Here is a 27,185-nt window from a genome sequence, read left to right as displayed (position 1 = left end):
CATCTTTGCCCATTTTTTCAAACCAGTAGTCAGGTGGTGTCAGCCAGAGCAGTGTACAAAATACACTCACTCACAACAATCACCAAAATAATATCATAACCTTTTCTGTCCTTTGCACACATTTTTGTATCATTCGCACTACTACACTATGCTGGTAATCAGATGTTGTCAATGAACCTAACTCTTGGTCTGCTTGTCAGTCTGTGAAGTGTCTTTTTATTGGTACATTGTCTCCCAAGTGCTTTGTACTATCTTTAATGTTTTTTTTTATTTTATTTTTTTTTAACTGTCTTTGCTCTGTTAGCATCATTTGTCTGTACTGTTTGCTCCATTTCATGTTGTTTTGTATTGTCTGTCAAAGCTTGGGCACATACTCTTTATGCTCAGTCCCTACGTATTTTACGTTGTCCTATGTCTTGGTCTAGCTTCATGGTCCTTTGAGCCTTGATCCTGAGAATTGGCTTCACAAAATGTTGTAACATTTTTACAGTAAACTGTTATTAAAGTTGAGGTGAAGAGGAAAACTGAAGCCATTTCATTCAGGTTGAATGGTGCTTCATTCCTTCATCTGCTAGATATATGAAGGCTCTTCAGGGGCACATCTACCATTACATAGAAGAAGGCAGAAGGCAAGTTACACAATCAGGTTAAGATATAACAGGTTGTTATTTTCCAGAAAGCGCTAAGAAATGTGGAGACATCTGCAGTCTACTATCAACTCTTTTAGACACCACCTGCGCGAAAGCCGTAACCATAACTCACACAAAGTATCATGGGGTTAGGTATCATATGAATTATCTATGCCTGTGGCTCTACTGTGGCTAATGCACACACACAAAAAGAAGATAGCTTTCAGCGTGGGATTCATAGTTTCATGATTAGATTAAATGTTTAAAAAATCCTAGGGAGCTCTTCATCAGATATCAGTGAGATATTAATTTTTAACAGTCAATCATTTTAATGAAATGTACAATATTTAATTTGAATGAAAATGCACACATATTCTCCCATGGTCTTGTTTTATAAAAAATACAAATCTTCCACAGAGACATACATAACAGCAATATTTCACAGGGCCATCTTCAAAAGAATGAATACTATATTTCATAATCAGCCTTCTTTACAAGGTAGCAAATATGCAATAGGTTGCTTTTAAGGTTTAAATACTTTTAAATAGGCTTTTTATAAATAGACAAAGAAAAAAAAGAAGATGCAAACACTGTAAGCAATTAATATATTTGCAACGGAACCACAGCAACTGCACTGCAGACAAAATGTTGACATTCATGCAAAAGCTATTAAAGGTCTTTGGCCGGCAGACCCGACACTTTGCAAATAAGGCATAACAGTCTGATCAGCAGCGATGGAAAAGAGTAAAAAACGTGTAACGTGTTTTCCAGTAAAGTATCAAGTCATTGGTGTCCATGCTCAATTCAGCCAAGAATCCAGAGCCACAAATTAGAAAGGTTCAATTGATGGCAATTAAAGACAGTCCAGTTTTGATTGACAAAAGAAGATGTGGTTCATTACAAGGTCCTTGTATCACAAACAATGGTGCTTTAGTTGTGATTGGAGAAGTGTAATGTTTAAGAGTCATCATCAGTCTTTATCACGTGAAAGAGAGTGACATTAAATATTACCTGGTGTCCGTTATTCCAAGCGTACAATGCTCTCTCCCTGGCGTTGTAGTCAAGCATGGAGATGTGAAAGTACTGGTTGTGGAAGGGAATGTCTATGTATTCGTATGTGGAGGTCTTGGTAGAGTACGCGTAGTAAACTTTTGCTCCCGACAGATGAGAGTTAGTGATGTAGAGCGTCCCACAGATCATAAACGATTCACCCGCATTCCTTTTCGAGTATTCAGTGGTCCAGGTCTTCAGGACTTGCAGCGTGTCAGGATCAATCTGAGAGATGACAACGTTTCCTGCATTTTGATTGGTGGCATAAACAACCCACATTCCCAGTTCGTCAGCCATGACGTCAATGTCGGAGTATCCACCCCACGTGTATGGGTACATGTTGTGGAAGCCGGCAAACTCCAAAGCTCGCTGGGCCAGCACGCTGCCGGTCTCGAAGCTGTACTTGACAATGATGTTGCTCTGGTACTTGTTGTAGTAAAGTGATCCGTTGTAGACGATGTGATTGGTTCCCTCCCATTTGAACGGGAGGCTGTAGGTTCGGGAAACCGCTCCTGCTACGAAGTCTTCCATCGTCTTGTACTCACGCACAATCTTACTGTTGGTGTAACTGTCCATATACCAAACCTACAACATAAAGAACAACACTTTTAGAAACAAAACATTCTTGTTATTATTATATAACCAACTGCAGATTAAACAGTAGAATGACGACAAGACATTTCAAGTGTATGCCATTCCCTACCCCACTACACGAGAGAGCATGTTTGCTTTAGCTGTGGAGATACTCTGAGAGCACAACACCGATATTGTACACAGTGCACAACCCATGCAAAGCACTCCTTTGCTTTCATAACTCACCCTGTTGTTTCTGGTAGATGCTAGAGGATCAGTCATCCATGCCCCAAACCGAGTTCCAGATGTCTTTATTGTAGCGGGTCCAGTGATTTTCATTAATTTCCCACACGCTGTTAATAAAGAAACGCAGCGATAAGATGTGCTATGGTGTTTTTGGTCTCTAACTAGATTTCTCAAGCCAATTTCATGCCTGTGCCACCAGGGAGTGTACCCCCACCCCATGCATGCATCAGATAGTACTGGCAGTGAGCAGCTTTATTTAACTCAAAGCATAAGCCAGAGGCGGTTTAGCTTCCTCATGTCTAGTCATTTAGGCACTTCAAGAGTAAAAATGTGTAAAGATCTTTTTATGTATATTGCCCTACGTTGCCATACGTTAATACATATTATTTCCTACATTTTCCTGTGACAACCAGTTGATTTCCTCAGTTTTCTCAAGATCTTGAGTTATTTATCTTGTTGGAAAACAAAGTATTATTTTCTCGAGTTCTCCAGAAACATTATGTAGAAACATTAAAGCACAAAACAAATGGCTCACCTTGCAGTAGGCCTATTACATTAGGCTATATCGTTATTACTACATTATTACTTACATCAGTGTTAAGGGCATCCATCAGTCAGCATGGCAGGTCTCTCGAATTAAATATATCGAGATCTCGAGAAAACAAAGCTAGCCGACTTGTCTTCTGCTAGTAGTGAAGAAGAACTTGAGATCTTGAGGATATTGACTCGTTATCACGGGAAAATGGACGAAATAATGTGTATGAATACATGACCGCTTAGGACTTCCATATTATGTATAGGCCGCCTGTATCATGAAGATCTACAGTCTTATTACTCCGGGAAACTCCAACATTGCAAAGAACAGGTTGTCATTAAGTGTAAAACAAGAATTTTCCAACCTCTTGACCCCCTTCGGCTAAAGAAAAGAGACCCCAAAAATGTAATCTGAACCCTGACCCAATGATTAATTAATATCTAAACGACTTCCCTGGAAACCAGCGCTGTGGTCGTACATGTCAAGGCCACAGGCAGCTCGCTTTCCTGCCCATTAGGAGGCAATTACAGGCAGCATGTTACTCTTATTTGCTGCCTTTAAAAGATCTCGGAAGATTGCGCTTTTAAAGGCGGTCTATACGGCAAATAGTTGACAAGAACAAACACTGCCATTAACCACAATTTAAAGGAAACAGATGTGGTATGTAATGGTAAAAAAAAAATAGGTAAAAAAAAAAAAAAACTACGAGTAAGGTAAGGTTTGTGGGAAAGATTTGTGTTTCCCGAAGAGGACAACAACAAAACTGTTAGGATGACAACAAATGGGCTGTGACAATTTCTGGCTTCATGTGAATATACTGGTATTATTTATGCAGTGCCTTGCTAGGGCTGCAAAAAAACGCTCCACATGCAGTTTTTCTACAACGATTCAGTTTACTTTAGAAATCATTAAAACAAAGTCTGACTACCTCACACCTCGCTCTCTGCTGCGCACACTACTCACTTAGTTTGCCCATGCAGCTGCGGAGCCTGCTGTCCAGCCGCAGGACTCTCTGATAGAGCTCGTCATAGTCGTAGGCCCCAAGCTCCTCCTGGATTCCTGTCAGCACCGCAGACAGGTTCCTGATCTCCTCCTTGAACTGGGAGATGAGTGCGGCATCCATCTTGTACTGCTCCAGCACGGGGATCAGGGGCTTCAGCTCGTCCATCTTGTCCTTAAGCTCCTGCAGAAGTGACAGCCACGGCAAGAGTAATAGGAAAACGCAAGAGAGAGATGAGGGGCGGAAGAGTCTGGAAAGGTGTGACGGTTAGGAAGAGACAAAACTACTATTTGTTTTTGACAGAGTTTGAATCAAACTCGGCTTGAGTACATGATTTAAATGTTATGTGTAAAAGTGACTGATTAAAATTTGCTGCTGGTCAAATATGGCTCTGCGTCTCATTTCTTGTCTTTCTATTGGTTATTGTCCATAATTATTTTTCGAACTAACACGACAGATATTCCTTCTCCTACACCAGCTGTCATGCACAATCCACACGGGGCAGCTACAGGAGCAAAGCCGCCTCTGAAATGAATGCTTTGTTAATTAGAGTTTCTAACTATTTTGTAGTGAATGTCGTTTAATGAAAGAGAAGGCACTCATTCAGCTCAAACAACAGAGGCCTTTCCTAGTTTAAATAAGTAAAAAGAAAAAAATCATAGTTTATTTTCTCTACATAACAAAAGAAATAGCAAAAACAATGAGCTGAATTAGGGCGGTGCTTATAAAGTAAGTGTTGCTTAAAAATAGTTGAATAGAAAAAAATCCATTGAACACTAGTTTTTAAAGGTGCCGACGACTAAAAAATGCTGCGTTGGTATACCTGGAAATTTCTGGCTATGATGGATTTCCTGTCATCCTCAATCTGTCTGAACTTGGTCCTCAGGCCCTTCATCTGGTTCTCCATCTTCATGACATATTGGAAATCCCTCTGAGTCCGTAGGTTCAGCACCTCAATGGACTGAGACATGTTCTGCACCTGGAATTCAGGATAAAAAAAAATCACTGGAAACACAGTCCCCAGACACAAACTGGACTATTATAGTACAGTATAGTATAGTATATCAGATCACAGCATAGTAGAGTATATCCTAGCATAGCTAGCATAGCTACACCAATCAGCCACAACATTATGACCACTTACAGGAGACGTAAACAACGTAAACACTTCTCCACCTGGCATTCATGTGGATGTTGTTACTTAGACATGTAACACCCACCTAGACCAGATCAGGCACCCCTACCCCATAGCAATGACACTCACAAGCACAAGGTGTTGACCTGGCCTTCAAATTCAGTAGATACCATCAGAAGGCCCATGTCCATCTACTGATGAGTCACAACTAGTTTGAAGGCACAATGGAGACCTACGCAATATTAGGAAGGCGGTCATAGGGTTGTGCCTGATTGTGTATCATATGTATGTATAGCCCACCACAGAATATCAGATTATAGCATAGCATAGCATAGCATAGCATAGCATAGCATAGCATAGCATAGCATAGCATAGCATAGCGTAGCAAAGTCTGCAAGAGAATAGAGGACTGCACTCCTGTTTCATTCCTGTCACTGCAGCTAATTGAAAGTCACTCTGATGGATTTTCCCTTGTGTGTCTACGTGTGTCTGAATGTGTACCAGGCTATTGTTGAAAAAGAACAAAACCTTGCACAGCCTAGCAGCAGTGCACTTGCACTAAACGCACACAATAAAACATCTCTGAGCAGTGCTACACAGCTCAAAAGAAAAATAAAGCTTGTAGAGATTTGTTCCCTCATCATACCCACCAGGTACAAAACATGTTGTGTGTGTGTGTGTTGCACCGCAGGTGGTAAATGTGCAAACATGTGCTTACCTTCTCTAGTAGCTGGCGGAGCTGTCTGCTCTTGGCATCTCTGGAGCACAGGCTCTGCTCTGGAGCCACCACTGTGCAGATACAGCGCCCATCAGCATCCTGCGCCGAGCTGTACACCTGCCAGCCCTCCTTTGGGCCGATAGTCTGCAAGTACAAATAAACGCACATAAACACCATGGTTTCATCATATTTAATATAAGCTGGAGAAACAAAGAGATCCTTGCATCAGGCAAGAACAACGACCAATTTAACTTTAATGATATAATAATCATAATAACTGGTTTTAAAAGTGGATATGACAATTCATCTGATTTAGTGTGTCAGGGCAATCACAAAGTGGTTCAAAAAGATGAAACAGCTGCTCCCTGAGGTTTAGTGTGAGTTCAGCTTTTGTAGTGTCAATATTAATGATGCTTCTTCAGTGAAATGTAACTTCATCCGCGACACATCTTCTGAATTTTTTATGTAGGATGTTTTTAAGCTCAACACAGATGAACACACAGTTTTTCACTGTGACTAAACGCACTAATTAGTCCCAGCTCCAGACTAGTACACACTCAATTTACAAACATTTTGGCATCTTGGCCAAATCTCCTAAGTGCATATGACTACATTTAAGAAGGACTATTTTTGGAAAGAGGGTACAATTATGGCCACCATGTGGCTACCAAAACTGTAGAACCCCTCCACGCTCTCCATCCTTCAGGAAACAGTTGATAGCTCACGTACTTAGTTGTATAAAAGGGAGAGTAGGATTGTATTTTACGGGGAATGCTTATCCAATCTTCTGTCTGTGTTTAGAAAAAGAAAATCTAATTTAAAAAAAATCAAAAGTTGTTCTTCGTTGTTCATCATTGTTCATACTAGACCTTGCTCCTGTAATAACTACAGTCAGATGAGGAGGTTATTTATCATTTCAGAGCTGAATTGATATATTCACCGACAGCTAAACCTATTCTCTTGGGCGACAGGAAGCTGTGTAGTTACCTATGAAATCAAACAAAAGAGGGTGATATTGCTTGCTAAGCTATGACTTTGTACGTAACAGATAAGAATTTGCAGCAGCACCACAAAGAGCTGGAAACAACAACCAAAAGTTCACCAAAAGTTCGCTTCCTGAACACTGACATTCACTACTCATGAGCCTCAGCCTCTTATAGATTAGATTCTTTATCACAGTACAGTTGTACTTTGAGTTCACAATGGATTTTAAATTTTCAACATACACAAATGGTGGTATTGAGATGTCTGTGTTTATGCCTTTGGCAAGTAAAGTTATCACAATGCATTTGTGCACCAACACCGGTGCTGGAATGTGGAAAAAGTCTAATATTCCATGTGCCTCTTTAAACTGTAAAGTCCTTTTTATATATAGATATATATATATATGAGGAGTTTTGTGGATTTGTCTTACTTGGTACGAGAATTGACTCAAAGAACCTGAAAGTTAGTAACATTAGCATATGACCAAGAAAAGCTTTTTGACTTTGCAAATAATATCAGTACTGCATTTGGTTTGCACTGCATGCTACGCTAGTACAAAAAAAAAACATACAAAAAAATATACTGCAGACAGTTACACCAATCAGGCATAACATTATGACCAACTTCCTAATATTGTTTAGGCCTCCCTTGTGCCTCCAAAATAGTTGTGACTCATCACAGTTGCCAGTTGCTATGGACCTTCTGAGCGTGTCCTGTGGTGTCTGGAAACAGGATGTTGTTAGTGGGGGTCTTTGGGTCCTATGGGTTGAGGGGAGGGACCTCAGTTCAGTGTTCAATCATATTTGACAATGGTTTTGACGTTGTGGCTGATATGTGGATGATATTATTATTGGCTATATATTATCCATTCTTTGTATGTTTTTTTCTTTCTTTTTTTTGTGGTGTGGAAAGGCCAAAAACTGCCTCAGCTCCTTTTATACAAAGTAATGCGCTAAATATAACTTGTGCACACACTGTGAAGAAATCCAAGGGCTGACATACCTAATTATGGGTGATCCGTTATGATTGGAATATTGCTGTCCAGTACCATTACTGAATGGTCAATTACACTGTGTGGAGAGTACATTATTTTTTCATACCCTCATAGCGTGTGTCAGAGTAAAATATTTATAACACGTCCACTTGACAGCAATCAGTCTTCACGTTTATTTTAGCCTATTTATCTTTCTGTTTGTGCATGTCTCCCTCCTGGCTCTTCCCTACTCCACTGCTATGTTACTACGTTAGCGAGTCCATTACGACGTCACAGTGCACTCAAAGATTTATGTAGAACTTTGAAAACTAAGGACATGCTCTTTGTCTAACTTTCACTTCCAAGTACTTCTCCTCAATTATTCATCAGGCCTAGAGCCATGCAGTGTCTGACTGAAGAGAAATATGGTATACATCTGAATCAAAACACACACACACACATACACACACACGCAGGCAAACAATCCAGACGTTGCTTTTGTATAGATAAATATTAATGAATCTGTAAACCTTCTACCTTCACTTCAAACCAAGTCACATATCAGAGAGTAATAAGGTAAATCTGGAGGTAGACAGAAGTGTTGAAGACATGTTTATAAAGGAAAATGATGGTGGAAAATAGGACAATGCTGACGATCAAGTAAAGAAAAGTACAAATACAGAAAGTAAAAGACGATGAGATGAATGATAAACAGAGAGGGCTTGGAGGTGTACTAAGAACAAAATGAATGCAGATGATAAATAGGGCAGTACGATGCATCTCACAGGATTGAATTGAATTTACAGTAAATCAAAAAATTACTTGGGCATTTATGCTATTAGGCTAACAATATATTGATAATAAACTATACTATCTATGCAATAGCTGTCTGACAATAAGCACCGTTAGGTTAGGACAATGTCACATGTTTAGTTATATTAGCTGTACACCAAAAGATGTTAAAGATACAGTTATATAATTAATATAACTGATCCAGAACCAGCCCAGTTCTGAAACGGTGTTCTTTGCACAGATGAAACTAAGATCAACCTGTATGAGAATGAAAGTATGTAGAAGGCTCGGAGCAGCTGATCCAAAGCACACCCCATCTTCTGTAAAACATGGTGTTGGCAATGCGATGTATGGCCATGCATGGCTTCCAACAGCACTGGGTCACTGACGTTTATTGATGATGTGACAGAAGACAGACGCGACTGGATGAATTCTGAAGTGTATGTGGATATATTATCCGTTCAAATTCAGCCAAATGTAGCCAGTTTTATTGGACAGTGATTAACAGGACAGATGAAAAATGACCCAAAACATACTGCAAAAGCAAAAGACAAAAGTTAAGCTAATAAAGACAAAACATAGTGCTGAAAGACCCACAAACAAGCAACAAAAGACAGCCGCTGTAAAGACCTGGCAAAGCATCATCAAGGAGGAGACACAGCCGTTGGTGATGTCCATGGGTTCCAGACTAAAGGCAGTCATTGCCTGCAAAGGACTCTTAATGACACTTAAAAAATGAACATTTTATTCATGAAAATGTTAATTTGTCCAATTACTTTGGAGCCCCTGAAATGAGGAGACTTTCTTATTAAAAATGGTTGCTATCCCTAAATGTTTCATAGGATATTTCTGTGTAACCACTTAAATTAAACCTGAAAGTCTGCTCTTCCATTGCATCTCAGTTGTTTCATTTTGAGTCCAATGTGGTGGCATGTAAACCCCATATCATAAAGATTGTGTCACTGTCCAAAAACGTCTGGGCCTGACTGTATCTGACCAAGGCCAACCTTTAGTCCGATGCTAATGAGGAACAACGTGTTTTACCTTGTTCAGCTTAACTGAAATGCATTTATTTATGAAACTGTGTCATTGATGAGGCAAAAACTCATTTTTCACTATTTTCTGTCTCTCTGTATGGTAGATGGAAGAAGGTCCGGCTCCAAGGCTACAACAGTTTTCACAGAGCGGCACGCCTGAGTCTGGTCATTAATCATCCTCACAAAACGGCATCCAGCCGCTCAAAGCTCTCCCCAGTTGGCCAGCAAAGTTTTGCTCTCTGTATAGGCACCGCACACGCAGAACTGCATGACTCGTCACATACTCTACGCGTTGGCTCGCACAGACACTGTTGCCAAGACACATTCATAGTTCCTTTGAGGCTGTTGTTGTTCTTATTCATGTTTTGCCAGTGTTTGACTCATGGCTTTTTAAAGGCTGATATACAGCAGTCATCAATAATTTGGGGTGGGGTTAAGCCAGTATTGAATAGTTTTTATAGTCAAAACAACACCAAACTGTATTATTTATTAAACTGAAAAAAAAAGAGAAAATAAAGAATAATAAGACTGAGACAGCATATGTTGGATGCTTGGATCACTGTGCAAATATGAAGAATTTGTATTCATCTCCCAGCTCTTAAATAAAAACAAGCTCTCCACATGATCCCACTCCCACACCGTGCACATAAAAAAAACAGAATGTTGAGATTAGCAGATAATTTAAATGTTCTCCTTTGAAAAAGCACCATCTATAGAATTATTCTGAGCCTTGAAAGAAAAGAATTATCACAATAATACAACCACCTGACAATATAACAAAAAGATATTAAATTATAGCCTGCAAAAGGACAATGTGTCCTTTCGGCATCAGAAAAGGTTATCAAACTTTATTCTCCTATCTGAAAAACCTTGAATATTATCAGACAATCCTGTAATTACTGATAATAAATGATCATCGCTTCAGCACTTCAACACTACATCCTATTTCTAGTCCTTCTTAATGTTTGATTCAAACACAGACGACTTGATTGGACTGTGAATTAGCCCTCAAGCCTTCTACGTCTGCGTGAATCTCAGCTTGACATTTACACCACTGTGTACTATCACCCTATCTGGAATCAGGAAAACAAGGACAAATAACAGATGACAGGAAAAGGAATGGTGATATTCATTTGACTACATTATTATTATGGAACCAGCTTGAGGTTGTTTTGTTTATTGCAAGAGTAGTTTAATGTAAAGTGCTTGGCTTCGTCTAATATTGCTAAAAGGCAGCCATTTTTATTAGATGCTTTTTAAAACCTCTCTTTCCGACCATCCTATAAAGCTGCTTCTGCTGTGGCCAGTTATAGACATGCTAAAAGAGAGCTTCATAGCCTAGCTAAGGGCTGTACAGACAGCAGATTTCACCATATCGCAACTATTGGATGGATGGATGGATGGATGGATGTATGGATGGACGGACGGACTATAACAAACTGCACGACGTAGTAATTATTAGAGACTACACGTCTCTATGGTATCCAGTGGAAAATCTTACTTTGAATATTAAAAATCACAAAAGAATTCTTGACATATATTTACTCCCCATTACAGTTGATCTGTAATGGTCTTGTTTAATGTCTAACGGCAGGTTAATGGAATTCATGAGGCCGCAAGGAAGTCAACCACAGCCTCCAGAGAGTAAAGCTTGAAGTCTTGAAAAGTCACCTGAATGGTAAGAACAAGATCAGAGCCATCAACATGTACGCACTACCAGTCACCAGATACCCCGCTGGGATCATAAGCTGGCCAAAGGAAGAGGTAGAACCCATAGATATCAAGACGAAAGAGCTCCTCACCAGGCTTGGACTTGGGGTCCCACACCAACACACTGACATTGAACACTAAGTGTAAAGAGCGAGGCAGAGGACTAGTGAGTGTCAATGCCACAGAAAATCCAAGAGAACGTCAATAAAATGTGACAGGATGCAGAGGAAGAGGAGCAGACAACCTGGAGGGACTAGCCCCTACACAGAATGTACCACTGTCAAATTAAAGAAGTGGTTGATATTGAGAAAACCTACCAATGGCACTAATCATGGCAGCACAAGAACAGGCCCTAAGTACCAGAGTCATAGAGGCCGAGATCTACCAAAGTAGGTCAGACCCCTTTGCATCTGTGGAAAGATGGAGAGATAGACCAGCACATAGTAGCAGGGTGTAAGATGCTAGCTGGGTCAGCGTACATGGAGAGGCACAACCAAGTGGCTGGGACAGTGTACAGGAACATCTGTAACCAGTATGGAATACGATTACCCCAATCCCAATGGACCACACTGGAGAAGGTGGTTGAGAACAACAGGGCCATGGTTCTGTGGGACTTCGGCTAACTGACGGGACATGAGCAGAGGAAGGTGGTGGTGATAGATGTGGCTGGTGATAGATACCAGCTGACGCCAACATGAGAAGGAAGGAATGCAAAAAGTACCAAGAGTTGAAAGAGCAGCTGGAACAGATGTGGAAAGTTGAGGCGAGCGTGGTCCCTGTGGTTGTAGGAGCACTCAGTGACACCCAAACTGGGAGAGTGGTCCTTTGCCAAAATTGCTTAGATTCTTGCACGTAACTTCAAAAACTACTCCTTACTTAATGTCATGACATCTCTTCACTGGTGCTACTGCAACAAGATAATAAATGGCGCTTCACTTGTCAGTGTTTTTTTATGTTGGGTTGAAGATTCAGTGAATTCAGTTCACCGGGTTGTTCTCTGTAAGGTTGAGGGCCCGGGTGGTTGGGGTTTGTCTAGAGCATGTCTTTGGTTGGTGGGAGGAAGCCACAGTACCCAGAGAGTACACACAGACACGGGAACATTTACAAACTTCACACAGAAAGGTCAGTGTGAAGGCAGCCAGGATTTAAACCCAGAACCTTCTCGCTGTGAGGCATCAGTGCAAACTATCACATCACTGTGCTGCCATCTGGGACTGATCAGTGTATGTGTTTTACCAATAGCAACATTGGTAAATATGTCGAATGAAACAAAAGAAGCAATTTTCTTCTTCAATTTTATTCAGTTGAATAAAAGTCTGTTCAGAAATGGTCACTCAGTGTTGTACTACTTTCATCTGCACAGCTTTATCTGCTCAATGTTTGTCTTACTGTACAAAGGGATACTCAACTTCCCTAACTGTGAATCACTGGAAAGTCAATTGTGCAACAACTAAGCATAAAAAAGAATGTTAATGAATACCTCCTGTGGAAATGATCCTTTTCATAGCAGGCAGGTATCTTGTCAAATACACTTTTCTGGTTACTATTGTGTCATTTGCATGTTCACGTTGGCAGCTGCCCACTTATCATTAACGGTGTCCTCATCAACCTTTTTGTTTTGGCTTAGGGGAAGAAGCAGGGGGCTGATGAGGGAGTGAAAGTGAATAGATAAGTTAATATAGGTAAGATGGAGATAGTAGTTTATGTCTGGGAGAGCTGCGAGCAATTTAGAATCAGTTCTGAGAGCGCAGTTCAAAACAGAGGACTACTTGGTTGGTCTTTTCATGCACATAATTCAGGACCAATTATTTACAAGAATCCCGTTTCTGTCCTCTTGTTCTGGTGTTTTGCATTTGAAGAGATATTTCTCTGTGCTGCCAATTTTAGATGAATTCTTTTTGAAAGGCTAACTTTGTAGATTCATATTTTTGAATAATTTTTCCCCTTCTTCTAAAGAATTCTGTAAAATCACAACATTTATAATTTAACAAGAAGAAGACCTTTACCTTTTTTTTGCATTCTTTTGATTGCAACACTGGATGCTTGTGGAGCTTTTGCAAGGGAACGATTCCTTTCTGTTTCAGATCTGTTTTAGCTGCTGCCAAGACTCTCAGCTGGCCCAAAAACACCGGGGCCGACACTGTGTTTCCCCTGAGCGAATCTCCACCCCGCTGTGTACAGCTTTGGTCTCTTGATATAATATCTTTAGCCATTTTCATGATGACTGATTCCATTTGCTTTGCTGCAGCAGCAGCAGTGTGAGCCCGTCAATGTGTGGAACTCCTCTGAGGAATCCCTTTGGGGGAGAAGGGCTCAAAAAATTAAAAGATTTTCATTGGCGGTGGCTGAAATCAATCTGTAATACAGTACAGCTTGGATAAATGGCATGAAAGGTAACCAACTCCAGCAACAGCACCAACTACGCCGTTCAGCCACAACATTAAAACCACCAGCAGGAGAAGTGAATATCATTGACCATCTTGTGACAATTCAATGTTCTTCTGGGAAACTTTTGGACCTCTCTTTTGTGTGGATGTTACTGAGACATGTACCATCCACCTAGATCAGACCAGACACCCTCACCCCCATTGCAATGACACTCCTTGATGGCAGCAAACATCCCCAGCAGGATGGAAGCACACACATGAAAACGCTTTAGAAACAACTTAAAAAACATGAAAAACAGCATAAAGTGTTGACCTGGCCTCCAAATTCTGATCAAGTACCTGTGAGATGATCCACAGAGAACCGTCCCCATGACTCAGAGTACCCAAACCCCCCATCACAGGACACCCTCAGAAAACACATGTCCATTCTCTGATGAATCACAACTGTTTTGGAGGCTCAAGGCAGACCTACACAATATTAAGAAGGACGTTGCTCAGAAAGTTTGGTGCACTTCAGAAATCGCAGTGTGAAAGTAGAACTGAACCAACTGATAAATGGGGAAAAAAAGTCCCAATCGAACCGAGTCCTCTTGGTCAGGTGTGAAAACAACCTATAACAGGAAATTTGTGATGCCTGGAAATGGCTCTCTGTCAGATGCCTTTGATTTTTGTGACAACAGGACGGCCGTGTCCATTACGCTGCGCAACATCTGAACAGTCAGTCGAGGCATTTGCACCACACTCACTGATGTCTTCCTTAGAGTTTTTGGGTGCGCTGATGAAATGTGTTCAGAATTTGAATGCACGAGGCTCTCGCTCCTGTTTGCAAACAGACCTCGGTGACACTGATGGCAACAAAGCTGAATCTCATATCGCAATAAAGCTGCTGTCCTGCCTGCCACACGACAGAGACTCTAAGCAGATGCGATCTCTCCAGTCATCTATCAACCTGTCCAAACAAAAAGCCACCAGGGTATCAGAGGCAAGTGAAGTGGATTGCGCATGTCAGTACTGTAACTGATGATCAGACCGCTTAAACGAGTTAACATTTTAACTCTAATGGCAGGGGAAGATGAACTCTCATGTGCACCCTGCTCTGTAACCATAGTCATGCAGACAACCAAGACAGCAATGACGGATGGTAACGCCCCTAACCACCGGAGCAACAGCAATCTTGACAGCAATAATCCTGATACCAAAAAGGATTCCTGGAAGATACTGACAAAGAGATGTAGCGTATTATAGAGGCGAGAAAAAAAAAAGACACAGCAAGAGGGAGAGCCATCTTTCCTCTCAGATGTGACGGTGGTGGTGAAAGGCATGCAGAGAGATTAATTTCCTAGAGGCATGCCACCTTCTTGCCTTTTCTGACCCCAGCGAAAAGAAGATTGAATGGATAATTCTGCGGGAGCTCTGCACATTCTGCCCCAGACAGTCTCTGAAGGAGCTACGGCATTGTCTTGTTCACACCCTCGCGAAATCTCTCTCGGGTGTGCTTCAGCGCTTCGTGTGACTGAACAGGACGACATGTCAGTCATGAGAACCGTGGAGGATAATAATGAAACGGTCATCATACATTATCGGTGAGGTAAAGCCAGTGGACAGCTAACAGGCCACACTGAATGGCACATGCTTACACAGGCAGAATACTAAGCAGCTGCCACAGTGCTCCCGCCTAAAGTTAGTTCATACTATACTGAGATAAAGCCTAGCTAGATGGTGTCAGAAACCATGGTAGCATAACATATTTGTTGTTGCTTTTTGCTATGAAAAAGTATCTAAAATCAAATGTCGACGGATAAAACTGTGTGGTTATCACACTTTAAGCGCATCATCCCTATTAGTTTTACCTGAGGAGGCCCTGTAATTGGAATTCTAACTAATTACGTTGGTAATTCTTGTGGAGCATTCTGTCTATCTTTACTAACCTTTCATTAATTGATGCACAAAATCAAAGCTGTGTTCCGGTAGCTTCCCAGGGAAACTGTTAGAGAAGTTAGCGCATGGTAATTAGTCTGCAGACTCTGCATTAATGTCACAGAGCTTTCGGATTTTGACGCGTCCACATTCGGCAAAATGTTGTCGCAAAGGTTGTGTCACCTGATCATTCCTTGCTCTTTACTGTCCTTTGAATATATACATTCTTTTCTTCTAATTATATGCCATTGTGTCAGTATGGTACGGTGAAAAAATTCTACACCGCAGCCCCCATCCAGCTGTAGAAGCCCATCGGCTTTAAAGTCTCACATTAGTATGCATTTCAGGAGGTTCTTTGAAGTTATACTAAAATTTAACTACTTTATTTCAGTTAATAATTTCCTTTTTTCTTTTTTTTTTTTTTTTAGAATGCCTTCTAGCAGCTTCCTGATTAATGTGCCTCAAAACATGTTGCTTCAAATAAGAGTCAGAATATACGAGCAAGTAAAGGACAGGACAAAGCTCAGTTTCAGGTTATCTGAGGATTCTGATGATGTAGAAGGTGGATAGCGAGCAGGCCTGTCAAGCTTGTTGGAGCCGTGTGCATGTGGCTGTGGTAAGAGTGATACTTGACATTTAAAGAGTGAGGGGGATGAAAACACAAGAGCAACTGTTTAAGTAACACATTCAGCTGTGGGGTTCACTGTCCTAATGCAAGATGCATTAGCTGCAATGGCTTACAAGCTACAATAGTAACCAAGAGTTAGTCTCAATGCTCCATACTTGACTTGTGCATACCCTCTGAACTGTTTCCTCACCGTGTGGAAGCTGGTCCGGGGAGCTAACCATGGGCGTGTTAAGAAAACAGGATAACAGATTTTGAGATGGCGTCGACTGAATTCTGCTCAGTGGCAACCTGATGGCCAGATGGTTTGCAAACACAGAACCATCTGTTAAGTCGCCCTTAGAAATGGTTTGGAAAGTTATCATAGTTCATTAAAACCAAACCGAACAAAAAACAAGTGTTTAAAAAAAAGCAATAAATATTTTATTTATTTGGAATAAAAATAAAAACTGGGCTAGAACGAACCGAAATGATGTGCAGTTATGAAACTAGCTGAGGTAAATTTACCAGATTAGAAAACATGAGGAGGCGCTGTATGTTTTGGAAACTGGGACATCTACCTGACTGATCAGTTGCTTTCGCGAAGTGAAATCCTGGTTCTGTGTTATTATTAAGAAACAACAAAAATTTTCAACAATAAAACTGATACAAGAAAACCCGCTGAATTCTTCCAACAGATTTGGAACAGGAATGGAAAACAAAATGAAAATGAAAAACTGACGGACAATACAAAATATATACATTATGACTACCAGTTTATAATTACTGTCAGGGTACTTTATTTTAGGACTAAATAAAATGTTCACATAAAAGGCTCTCGTATGATTTACCATCGATTTACCAACTCTCTCATAGCTGCCACAGGTTGACGACTGGTCACTGCTGCTTAGCCACATAGTGCGTAGCTTTGAGCAAGACGGATTGCTGTGGAGCTCACAAATCTGGTGATAATGCAGCTCCCTCATAAATTCCTCCATCCTCCAAGATTTTGGCGGAGAAAAGGGTTGGTCTGGAGTCAGTCTGAATGTATGAGGAATTAAACTCTAACGCATTTCACAACGCACTCACTGTTGCAACTGTTCCTGCCCCAGTGACTGTGCATTGTTCTTTTATAGCAAACGTTTAACCCAATTGAAGTTTTAGAGAGTTAACCCAAAAGCTATCATGTCGTATTTTGTCATCATCAGCCTGAATCTGTTTACCACTACATTTTACTTTCACTGATAAAAAAAAATTAAAAGGCATAGACAGTAATTGAGTCTCTGTTTGCCTGATTACAATGCACATTTATTGAGACCACAAATGTCTTCCATAATTCCTTTCAAGTCCAGCCTTTCGGCTCCGGTCCAGGGACGTGCGTCTGACATGGGGGACTGCTGGGGCTGTAATTACAGTAATCATAAGGGGAACAGGGAGAGGGCTGGGACTATGCCCCTGGTAGTTTCAACATCATGTTTCAACTCCTGTAATTACGTTCAGACTTATTATTAAGTGAGATGCATGCACACACAGCTGAAACACAGCTCCAACAAGGGAAAGTGACTTTAAAGAGATGTGATCATCACATATAAAAAAGATGGCGATTTTAAGCATTTCACAGTTATGTGCATATTGATGTCGCCTGTGTTTTGGGGCCAGCAGGTGGAAATTCAACTATTATACACGACGCATTCAAAGAAAGTGACACGTCAGGGGACATACATTCCCCCTGTCGGCATAAACCGTTCACATCCATCATCAGTGGACTTTATTTCCAACCCATCAGCGACAACCGCTTTGAACATCAAACATGCAGCGTCACAGCTAATGACTTCGCCGGCAGTCTCGTGGCAAACAGTTTTGCTTTGTTTGTGATGACACATACATAGTGAGAGGGTGCCATCATCAGTGTAGCTCCAGGTAGAAACGCTCGTGTGAAATATGAGACATTCCTTATTTCCATTGCTAAATGTTTGCGTGCAGGTGCAGGTGTGCCCGTGGCATCTCTCGTCTTTTAACGTGGCATCTGCGCCCGACAAATTTCCCTGAGTGTGCTGTCCACATAAATGCTAATGCAAGCAAGAAAAGGCCTCAGTTCCCGACAGACAGCCCCCTCAGCTCGACTAAACAAACTAAAAAAAAAAATTTTTTAAAAAGCGCCTGTTTCATCTGATTAATGATCAACAGGATGCAAGATTTTTCTCTGCAGGATCTCTCCAACCTTTGCAGCCGTCATCACTTTTCATTTCATATTTTTCATGTGTGATCAAAGTCTGATTGCATGACCTGAAACCCTCGGAGAACGGTTACTCTGCAAATTGGCAAACCTGGCACTTATATTACTTTGTGCGTGTCTGTGTGAGTGTGAGCACACGTGTGGGTGCGCACGCTTGCCTGCCACCTACTCACACCATCTAACACAGAGGGCCTGCACAGAGCTCCATCCCACTGGTGTTGTAACAGAATCCCCAAACTGTTCGAAAACATGCACAATATTCACACTCTACTCTTTTGGCTCGGTGCAGCCATCCTCATCTTTTGTTGTTTACCCACCGGGGTGCAAACACAGAGGAGGATTTCAAGAAGAATTAAGGTCTGAGATGTACTCTGAGAAAAAGAAGACTGCTATCAAGTGTCTGTCCAAATTATATCCCAGGGTACTGCGCGGCACTTTTTGGCATAAAAGGGCTCGTCGAGCTAATTGGCCGCGATATCACGGGTTTAAATATTCAAGCCCCTCTATTTAATGCTCAATTTCAACTTAAAAACGCACACGGTAACGTGTGCCAAGCAGCTGTTTGTGGCAGAGTTTTGAACGTAGCCAAATGAGTAGGCTTGTCACAGTGGGAGCACACATAAAAGACGACTTATTCAAAATATAAAATCAGAAAATGGGATTTTTTTTTGACAACTGCTGTTAGCTGTGACAACTGAAGAAAGATGTGCCCGTAAAACTTAAAGTGGGTGGCTGGATTTTGGGCCCCGGTCTGACGTCAGACAGAAGTATATTAAGTCTCCGTTTCTCCTTCACTCGATGTCTCCTCGAGGTGCAGAATATAATATGCCATCATAAAACACAAGTTCCACTCATCATTTTGATCATGATGAGAGTAACACAACACCGTTAGCTGCCACTGCGTAATTACCCGGCTGGCACAGGCCGTAAGGGAAAACTATGCTATGCAAATATAATTTTTTTTTCACTAAGGCTCATTGGGGAGCCGTTGTGTACACTGCAGAGGTAATATCCGTCAGATCAGTTTACGCCACACCGCGAGAACAGGAAAATCCACACTGTTAGCCCAGGATCCAGGATTATCCAGGATCCGTGTTGAAAAAGACTTTGTTCAAAGTTAGTAAACTGAACATAAACACAAATGCACTTGGACCTATTCACACGCGGTTTTGCTCATTTGACAGTCTGCCTGAGTGACAGCTTAATCATTTCCAGCTTGGTGTAATACCATAAAAGGTTTGCATTTCCAGACCATTTTTAAACACTGAAGCTGAAAGGCCTGTGGGACTGTGCTAGAAATCTGCATGCAGCTCATGTCTCATATTACTCAATAGCAGCGGGGGTATTCATTGATTTAATCACAAACAGATGAAAGACAGGGGCTGGATGATAGTCATCAGAGGTAACAAGAGGTAAGTATGCAGAAACAGATTTAGAAAATTTGAACTGAACATCACACTGTACGTATTTCCTTCGCGTAGCACTGATCAATATATATTTATATATACAGGCTACAAATATTAGGCTAAGGTGTGTGTGTTTTTGTTTGTCTATCTTTTTTTTATACATCTATCTGAGGCACTGTAACCCACACATTTGTCATTTCTTCTTCATGCATGACATAAAAGGTGGACTGATTAAAGAAAACTGCCACTAATTCATTTCTTTTGGTCACTAATTGATTAATCGCATGTTTGTAGGAGGACTAGCAGAGTTTCAAGGATCGCAGCCCTTTCAGTGAAGCACACACACACACACACACACACACACATACACACACACATAAAAAGCTTACAGATTATGAACAGATTGCTGGTTTTCTGTTTTTTTTTTTTTCTTTTTGTCTGTTGCTGCAAAACTGGAGAGCTTGTGTAGTGAACTTTCAGCACCGGAGAGCGGACAGCTCCACACCCTCACCCAGAGATCCTGAGCCCAGAGCTACACATTGATTTATCCATTAATCGCAAGGGGACTTATTCTGAGATACAGTTGTGGTTATTCCATCTTTCCTTTAGAAAAAAAAGAGAGAGAAAAGTGCGCATGCAATTCGATTTCCCTTAGATGTGCTTGAGGTTAAGCTCAAAGATAAACTAAAAATCCTGACAGAAACAAGCAGGAGAGGCAATGCCTTTTTTATTCAGTGGAAGGGGTTATAAAACAGAGATATAACCATACTGCATTTGCTTTACATAACCCAGATTGGAGTTTAGCATCATCTTTATATCCATCTACATAGATCTATATACGAATTTCATGTGGTTAAATGTCTCTCACATCTGCCGTTATAACCAGCTAACAGACCAAAGGACAGCCACAAGTGGCCAAGATAACAAAAGGTGGTTACTCACAAAAGAAATGGCTGTGTTTCAGCAAAATGGAACTGTGCTCTGCGAAATGAAGGTGGGTATTCAGGCAAAGAAAGGGCTCTGGTTAAAATGTGGGCTTGCTGTGTAACAGAAACAAAACAAAAATGGGAGGCTGCACCAAACTGCGACGAGTGTGACAGTTTAATATATATTTTAATATATATATTTTTTTCGCTTATGGAACAAAACAGAACCGTGGCTTTGAGAATGATACAACACTGATCACTGAATTCAAAGTTTAAATTAATTGTCACGGAAATAAGATACCACTATGTGTGTTAAAATATCCCCCGAACTGTTCTGCTTCCTGTGGATTTGTAAAGCTTCCAAAACAACGTTTATAACGAGACTCAAATCACGCACGGTAAACAAGACAAAATTAAATTGTAGGACTTTTGAGTGAAGTTTGGCGTAAGAAAAGAACGCAGGCGCGGATTAGAAAACTACAGACTGCACGTCCTCTTAATACTACAGCTAATTGATATTGCGCAATGATGGAGCTGTAGCCTCGATCTGAAACAAAGCGTCGGGGGAGCGAAAACGAGACTGGAAAACTCACCATGGAGGGATATAATCCGAAGATGGTGAGGGAAAGGACGGGGTACAGGACGCTCAACAGGACCCGCATGCTGAGAGGCTCCGGGCGGCCACTTTTGTCCAAGGTGCAGCCCTTTAACATGGAGCTCCTGTCCTGTCCTGCTGTTCACCGCGTCGCGTTTTTCTACTGCTGTGGAACCGCAGCGAGAGAGCTCTGGCGGCGGCACGGTATCCACACTTTGACCGGCATCACACCCACCGATCCCCGATGGTCCGACTGAAGGCAGTGCCGAGGAAGAAAAGTTTTGAGCTGAGAGAGGGGGGGTATTCAAATATTTGAAATCCGACTGCAGGGGAGGTGCACCAAGAATGTGACATCAACTTGAAGGTCTTAGGGTGCTATCTATCTATCTATCTATCTATCTATCTATCTATCTATCTATCTATCTATCTATCTATCTATCTATCTATCTATCTATCTATCTATCTATCTATCTATCTATCTATCTATCTATCTATCTATCTATCTATCTATATCTGCCATTGTGTCAAATTATATCAAATAGGAGACTTTTGTCAAAAAATAAAAAAATTGTCCTTGGCAGATGTTCAATTCAGCCTGGTGGAGTCTTCTCTTTGGAGTCTGGAAGAAGTCATCAGGAGTCAGCGTCCAGAGCATCAGAGTGATCTTTATTGCCCGCAACAAAGGAGAGCAGCATCACAGTGCACAAAGGTCACCACAACCACGCTCTGAAGTGTAAAGGGGAACTGTTTTTATCTTTTATACTTTTGGGACTTCACAGGTCACACCTTTTGACCATCCCCTACATTTGGGGCACACCCTCACCACCCTCATTTTAACCAATCACACCATTAGCAATTGTCTTCGTGACTTTGGATGCCAGGTGTTGTATACCATAGGCTGGAGCATGCGGCCCGGGGAGAGTAGTGCCTCACTCCCTTCTTGATCTATTCCAAATAGCTTTCTATTTTTTCCCAGCTTCATCCACCTGCATTACATCAGTAGCTTTGGAATTCCTCTAGGCTCCCAGTATCACAAAGTCACTCCTGCCCATTTTACACCGTTATTTTCTAGCCCACTCTTAACCTTTTTTTAAATAATAAAGTTTATTGCAAAATAAGTGCAACTATCTTCTCTCATGAGGAATAGAGTAGATATACCTTCTTTTTTTATTTCAGTGCTCTCTCTTTGTGTTCTAGTAGCATATACCTAGTGGAGGCCCATCACATCAAACATATTGTAATCAAACTAATGATACTATGAACAGGTATATCATTGTAATTCAACCATATCATTGTAATCAAACATAATCTATCTATCTATCTATCTATCTATCTATCTATCTATCTATCTATCTATCTATCTATCTATCTATCTATCTATCTATCTATCTATCTATCTATCTATCTATCTATCTATCTATCTATCTATCTATCTATCTATCTATCACTATTGGAAGATACTAATACTTTAGAAATACATGTGGCAGGACATTTCACATTTAGTGGCACCTTTAAGAATAAAACCTCTACTCAGCAATGAGGTGGTGACTTAATCAAACTGCTAACATGGTCATTAAATGCAGAAATTGCCATATTTATATGGGTGCATTTTAAAATATGGTTGTCAGAATAGTATAAAGCCACATTTTGTTATTTGTTATGTCATTGTACATAAAAGGACAAGCGCACTGCTCACGAAAGGGGTGGTAAAAATAAAATACAGAGAAAGCAATATATACGCAAAACTGGAAAAAGAATACGATTTATGAAAGAAAATTGTAAATGGATGTAAAAGAGGTATCTGAACAAATAATTTGCATTGTTTGCTCACAAGTATTTAATGTAGTAAGGGTCACATTTAATCAGCAAAATGGGCCTGCATGTGTTTCAAAACATTTGTACAACTCATTTTCACTGTAGGCATGTAGTAAATAAATACCAGGCTACTTGGACAAAAATATGTAACAGGTTACTTGGATGAAAGCACTTGTCAAGGGGACTCAACAAGGCAGGGCTTGGCTGAGGAGAACTAAAAAAGAGGTGAAGAAAGGACAAATCCAGAGGGGCAGTCCACAAAATGTGAGTCTATTGCCCCAAATACCGTGGAATGGTTTGGTTTGGAGCAATGTGTTGGCCCACGATCTAAACACAAGGCAGTATGACTAGCTACTAAGGAAGCTGCCGATGCAATGTGAGAGTCCAGGAAAAGCAAAATTGCCATTGCATACAGTTCATAGCAGCACCAGAACCACCATCAACATCGTGCCCTACAAGGAGCAGGCCAGACTTAGATAAACAACTCCCACTCCCAACTTACTCTCAAACCAAGAAACATGCTGCTACGTTCAAACTAACAGTTCCCTGGGAATCCAGAAAGCCTGGGAAAGAAATAAGGCACATTATGCTAAGCCGGCAGCACAATGCAAAGAGACACAGCAGAATAATTCTTTCAACAAACTTTCCTGTTTCCTGAAGGACATTTGGATGACATCTGGAAAACAAAACAATGAAAGAAAGAGACAGAGTGAGGAAGCTTCTGTCTGTGGCTGAAGAGAAAGGACAAGAGCTGTGGGAGTGGAAGAATAACTAGGCTGGGGATTTATAAAAGATTCTAAGGGCCTAACTGCAGCTGTTTGGGAGTGGCACGGAGAAGTCCGTCACCACTGCCTCATCACCAGGAAGTGGATTAAAGGGCCGAAACATCACAGCCGGTATTGACACCGGCTGTGATGTGCAACAGGCAGCAATGTCTGAGGGTTATTTTTTTTTTTTGCTTCTACCCAGCTCACCATTAGAGAATGTGTGCCTCCTGGATGTGAAATAACTCTGCATCTCACAATGTGCGGAGAGGAGATCTCTCCTGCACTTTTCTGGACATAAATCAGATTTTGCAACAATAACAACCTACCACAGTTAAAAGAATAAGGTTGCACAAGTTTTTTTTTTTTTTTTTTACGAGTATAAGAGCAGGACGCACTCAAAAGAGCGTGCTTCTTTATTACTCTCGGAGATAGCTGCAAGGTTTTTATTTACAAGGTTTACGGCTGGGCTGGTTTCCGCACAGCTCTGTGGCTGCATTCATATAGTTTCATGAATATTGCACGCCCGAGACACTCATGAAACTATTCATCAGTGGAGCAGCAGTGGCGTGATGAGATGCTCGTGCAGGCTAGTGTGACGATGCAGCCCTCAAGAAATGCAGCGGTATAATTCCACTATATGCAGTGCTGGCAGACGTAGCCAGGTGAGGTCTTGATAATACGGGAATCTGCTGTTTGCCACTGTGCAATGGGGGTTCTCATATAGCGCTGTCAGTCAGAATCCATCCACACGCCATATACCCTCCTTTCCTCTTTTGTCTCCTCATTCTGTTTGCACTCATTCTTGCTTTCTCACGGCTCGCTCGTTTCCAGACCGCTGTGCTCCTCCCTCAACAGTCTTCTTTTCTCTCTTCATGTTTTTGCTTAATCAGATGAGACTACAAGCTTAAGATTCTCTTCGGGAGCGTTGAAAGCTCGGATCTCTCGGCTTTGTTTTCTGTGTTACAGCTGCTTCGCATACACAGGTTTGTAGGTGTTTTATTCAGTGGCATGTCCTTCAAAATGCAAAGCGCTCTCAGCAAAAGGTCAGTAGCGGCGTGGACAGGTGTCATGGTTTATGGGTCCTCGTGGGAATTTTGTCTCTGTACTGGAAATATTATGTTAGAGTATTAGAATGAGAAACTCTCATGTTTAAAAGCAATTTAAAGTTGGAAGATTGTTCACTTGGTCCCTAAGTTGCCATGAAATCTTGCATTCAAAGCCCCAGATCATTCTTGCAGACCTTGGTGATACTTTACCTCTAGCTTCTTATTATCTGAAGGTTTTAACTTTCATTTAATTTCCTGTTGATCTCTGCCAGTTTGTGATCTCTTACCTGCTCAGCTGACACCATCATGTCGAAATGTGAGGGACTGTTGGCAGTCTACCTTTTATGCCTTAAAACACAGGTCTACAACAGGGGGTCCACGGAGGTAGTGCGGGGGCTCACAACATCTTTGGTTGATTAGATACTTTTCATATATTTTTTGAATTTTCCCCCACAAACTTAAATTTCTTTAAATACACAATAACATAAATCCAACATAGAATTTACATAAATGGATAAATGGAGGCAGAAGACGTTTCAGTCAGCACTTCACCCTGTCAAGGTTCTATGCCTGTCTTTTATTTTGTGTCTTGTTGTATCCTGTTTTATTTTGTTAAGTTGTGGATTTCCTGTCTTGTGCCCCCTTGTCTCTTGATTGTTTATTGGTCTCACCTGTGTTGATTGTCCTTATGTGTTTCACCTGTGTCTTGTTATCCTCATGTGTGTATATATAGCCCTGCCTGTCCTTTTGTTCCTTGTCGCGTCGTTAATGTCGCCACGCCATGTCCAATGTTTCCTCGTCCTTGTACCACGTCTTGTTCCATGCTACCTTGCTGTGTTTGATGATTCTTTCTTTTGATGATCCTCATTGTGTTTTCTCTTTGCCACCCTCTCGTAGTAGCCAGATGATTTATCCAAACATAGTTGCACAGGTTTTTTGAAAGCCAAGGATGTTCAAGTTTCCAGAAACATCCATGTAACTAACCATCGGACGTGTCGGGTTAAAACTACTCAAACGGCCATGTTTCAGTCTGCTCTGACTCTGTAAAGTCATAATGTCTACGTCCCCGTCACACCAACATCAGATGATTAAAGGCTATCTGCCCCTTAGCCTTTGCTGCTAAGATTGCTGATAATGTTGTTCAGTGTTTGTGCTGGCATCGTCCCTACATACATTTATCCCTGCATAACTCTGGCTCAAACATTTATGGATATATTCAAAAATTGACATTTTGAGTAAAGAATGAGAACAACAGTGATTCATAGCCTCTGGACCTAGCTGAAGTCTGCAAAGGAGGAGCTCCTGGAAGTTGGCCAGTTCAGAACAGAGTATGGTATGGAAAAGCCTTAAAAAGTGCACTTAGGAAATCGGTTTCTGATGGAGACTGAAATGAGGTGTTGCACAACGGACAGAACTACACAAACGAGCAGCTATTTTTGAACTGTTAACCATGCAAAGATATGCCAGTAGACCCTGATGACATACAGTGGGGGAAATAAGTATTTGATCCCCTGCTGAATTTGTAAGTTTGCCCACTTCCATAGAAATGATCAGACTCTGGTTTTTATGGTTGTTTACTGGTTATGGGTATAGACAGAATATCAATCGAAAATGCATAAAAAACACACAATCTAAAAGTTATAAATTGTTATGTATTTTATTAAGGGAAATAAGTATTTGATCCCCAACAATTCACTTAGAATTCAGGCTCCTACAGATTGGCTGGTGCGCATGTGGCACACAGCTGTGCTCAGTCAACTAATTACCAATACTCCTGATCTTAACTCGTCATGTATATAAAGCACACCTGCTCTAAGAATCAGTTTCTTACATTCCAACTTCTACAGCACCATGGGCAAGACCAAAGAGCTGTCAAAAGATGTCAGGGACAAGATTGTAGACCTGCACAAGGCTGGTATAGGTTACAAAACCATCAGCAAAAGGCTTGGTGAGAAGGTGACAACTATTGGTGCCATTATTCGCAAGTGGAAGACCCATAAAAGGACCATCAACTGTCCTCGGTCTGGAGCTCCCCGCAAAATCTCGCCTCATGGAGTGAGGATGATGATGAGAAAGGTGAGGGAGCAGCCTAAAACAACACGGC

General features: G+C 41.2%; 1 protein-coding gene across 1 annotated transcript; it reads right to left on the bottom strand.

The window, feature by feature from the left end:
- Positions 1–934: 934 nt before the first annotated feature.
- olfm3a (olfactomedin 3a) lies at positions 935–22,048 on the bottom strand. Its single transcript, XM_047568377.1, has 6 exons — positions 21,452–22,048; positions 5,887–6,030; positions 4,857–5,012; positions 3,997–4,216; positions 2,499–2,605; positions 935–2,264 (listed from the first exon to the last, which is right to left on the bottom strand). Exons 1-6 carry the CDS (start codon positions 21,569–21,571, stop codon positions 1,587–1,589), a joined length of 1,425 nt encoding a protein of 474 aa, XP_047424333.1. The 5' UTR covers positions 21,572–22,048; the 3' UTR covers positions 935–1,586.
- Positions 22,049–27,185: the final 5,137 nt, after the last annotated feature.

The sequence above is a fragment of the Mugil cephalus genome, chromosome 18 (genome assembly GCF_022458985.1).
Source record: "Mugil cephalus isolate CIBA_MC_2020 chromosome 18, CIBA_Mcephalus_1.1, whole genome shotgun sequence".
In the NCBI taxonomy this organism is placed as follows: Eukaryota; Metazoa; Chordata; class Actinopteri; order Mugiliformes; family Mugilidae; genus Mugil; species Mugil cephalus.
Note: the sequence above shows the minus strand (reverse complement) of the source record. Positions and strands in the feature narration are given on the sequence as shown.

Excerpts from the sequence above, each read along its gene's own strand:
- olfm3a (XM_047568377.1), bottom strand. The coding sequence starts at position 21,571 with ATGTTAAAGGGCTGCACCTTGGACAAAAGTGGCCGCCCGGAGCCTCTC. Across the intron at positions 6,031-21,451 it reads TCGGATTATATCCCTCCATG|ACTATCGGCCCAAAGGAGGG; the intron begins GTGAGTTTTCCA and ends TTGTACTTGCAG. Across the intron at positions 4,217-4,856 it reads TCATAGCCAGAAATTTCCAG|GAGCTTAAGGACAAGATGGA; the intron begins GTATACCAACGC and ends TCACTTCTGCAG.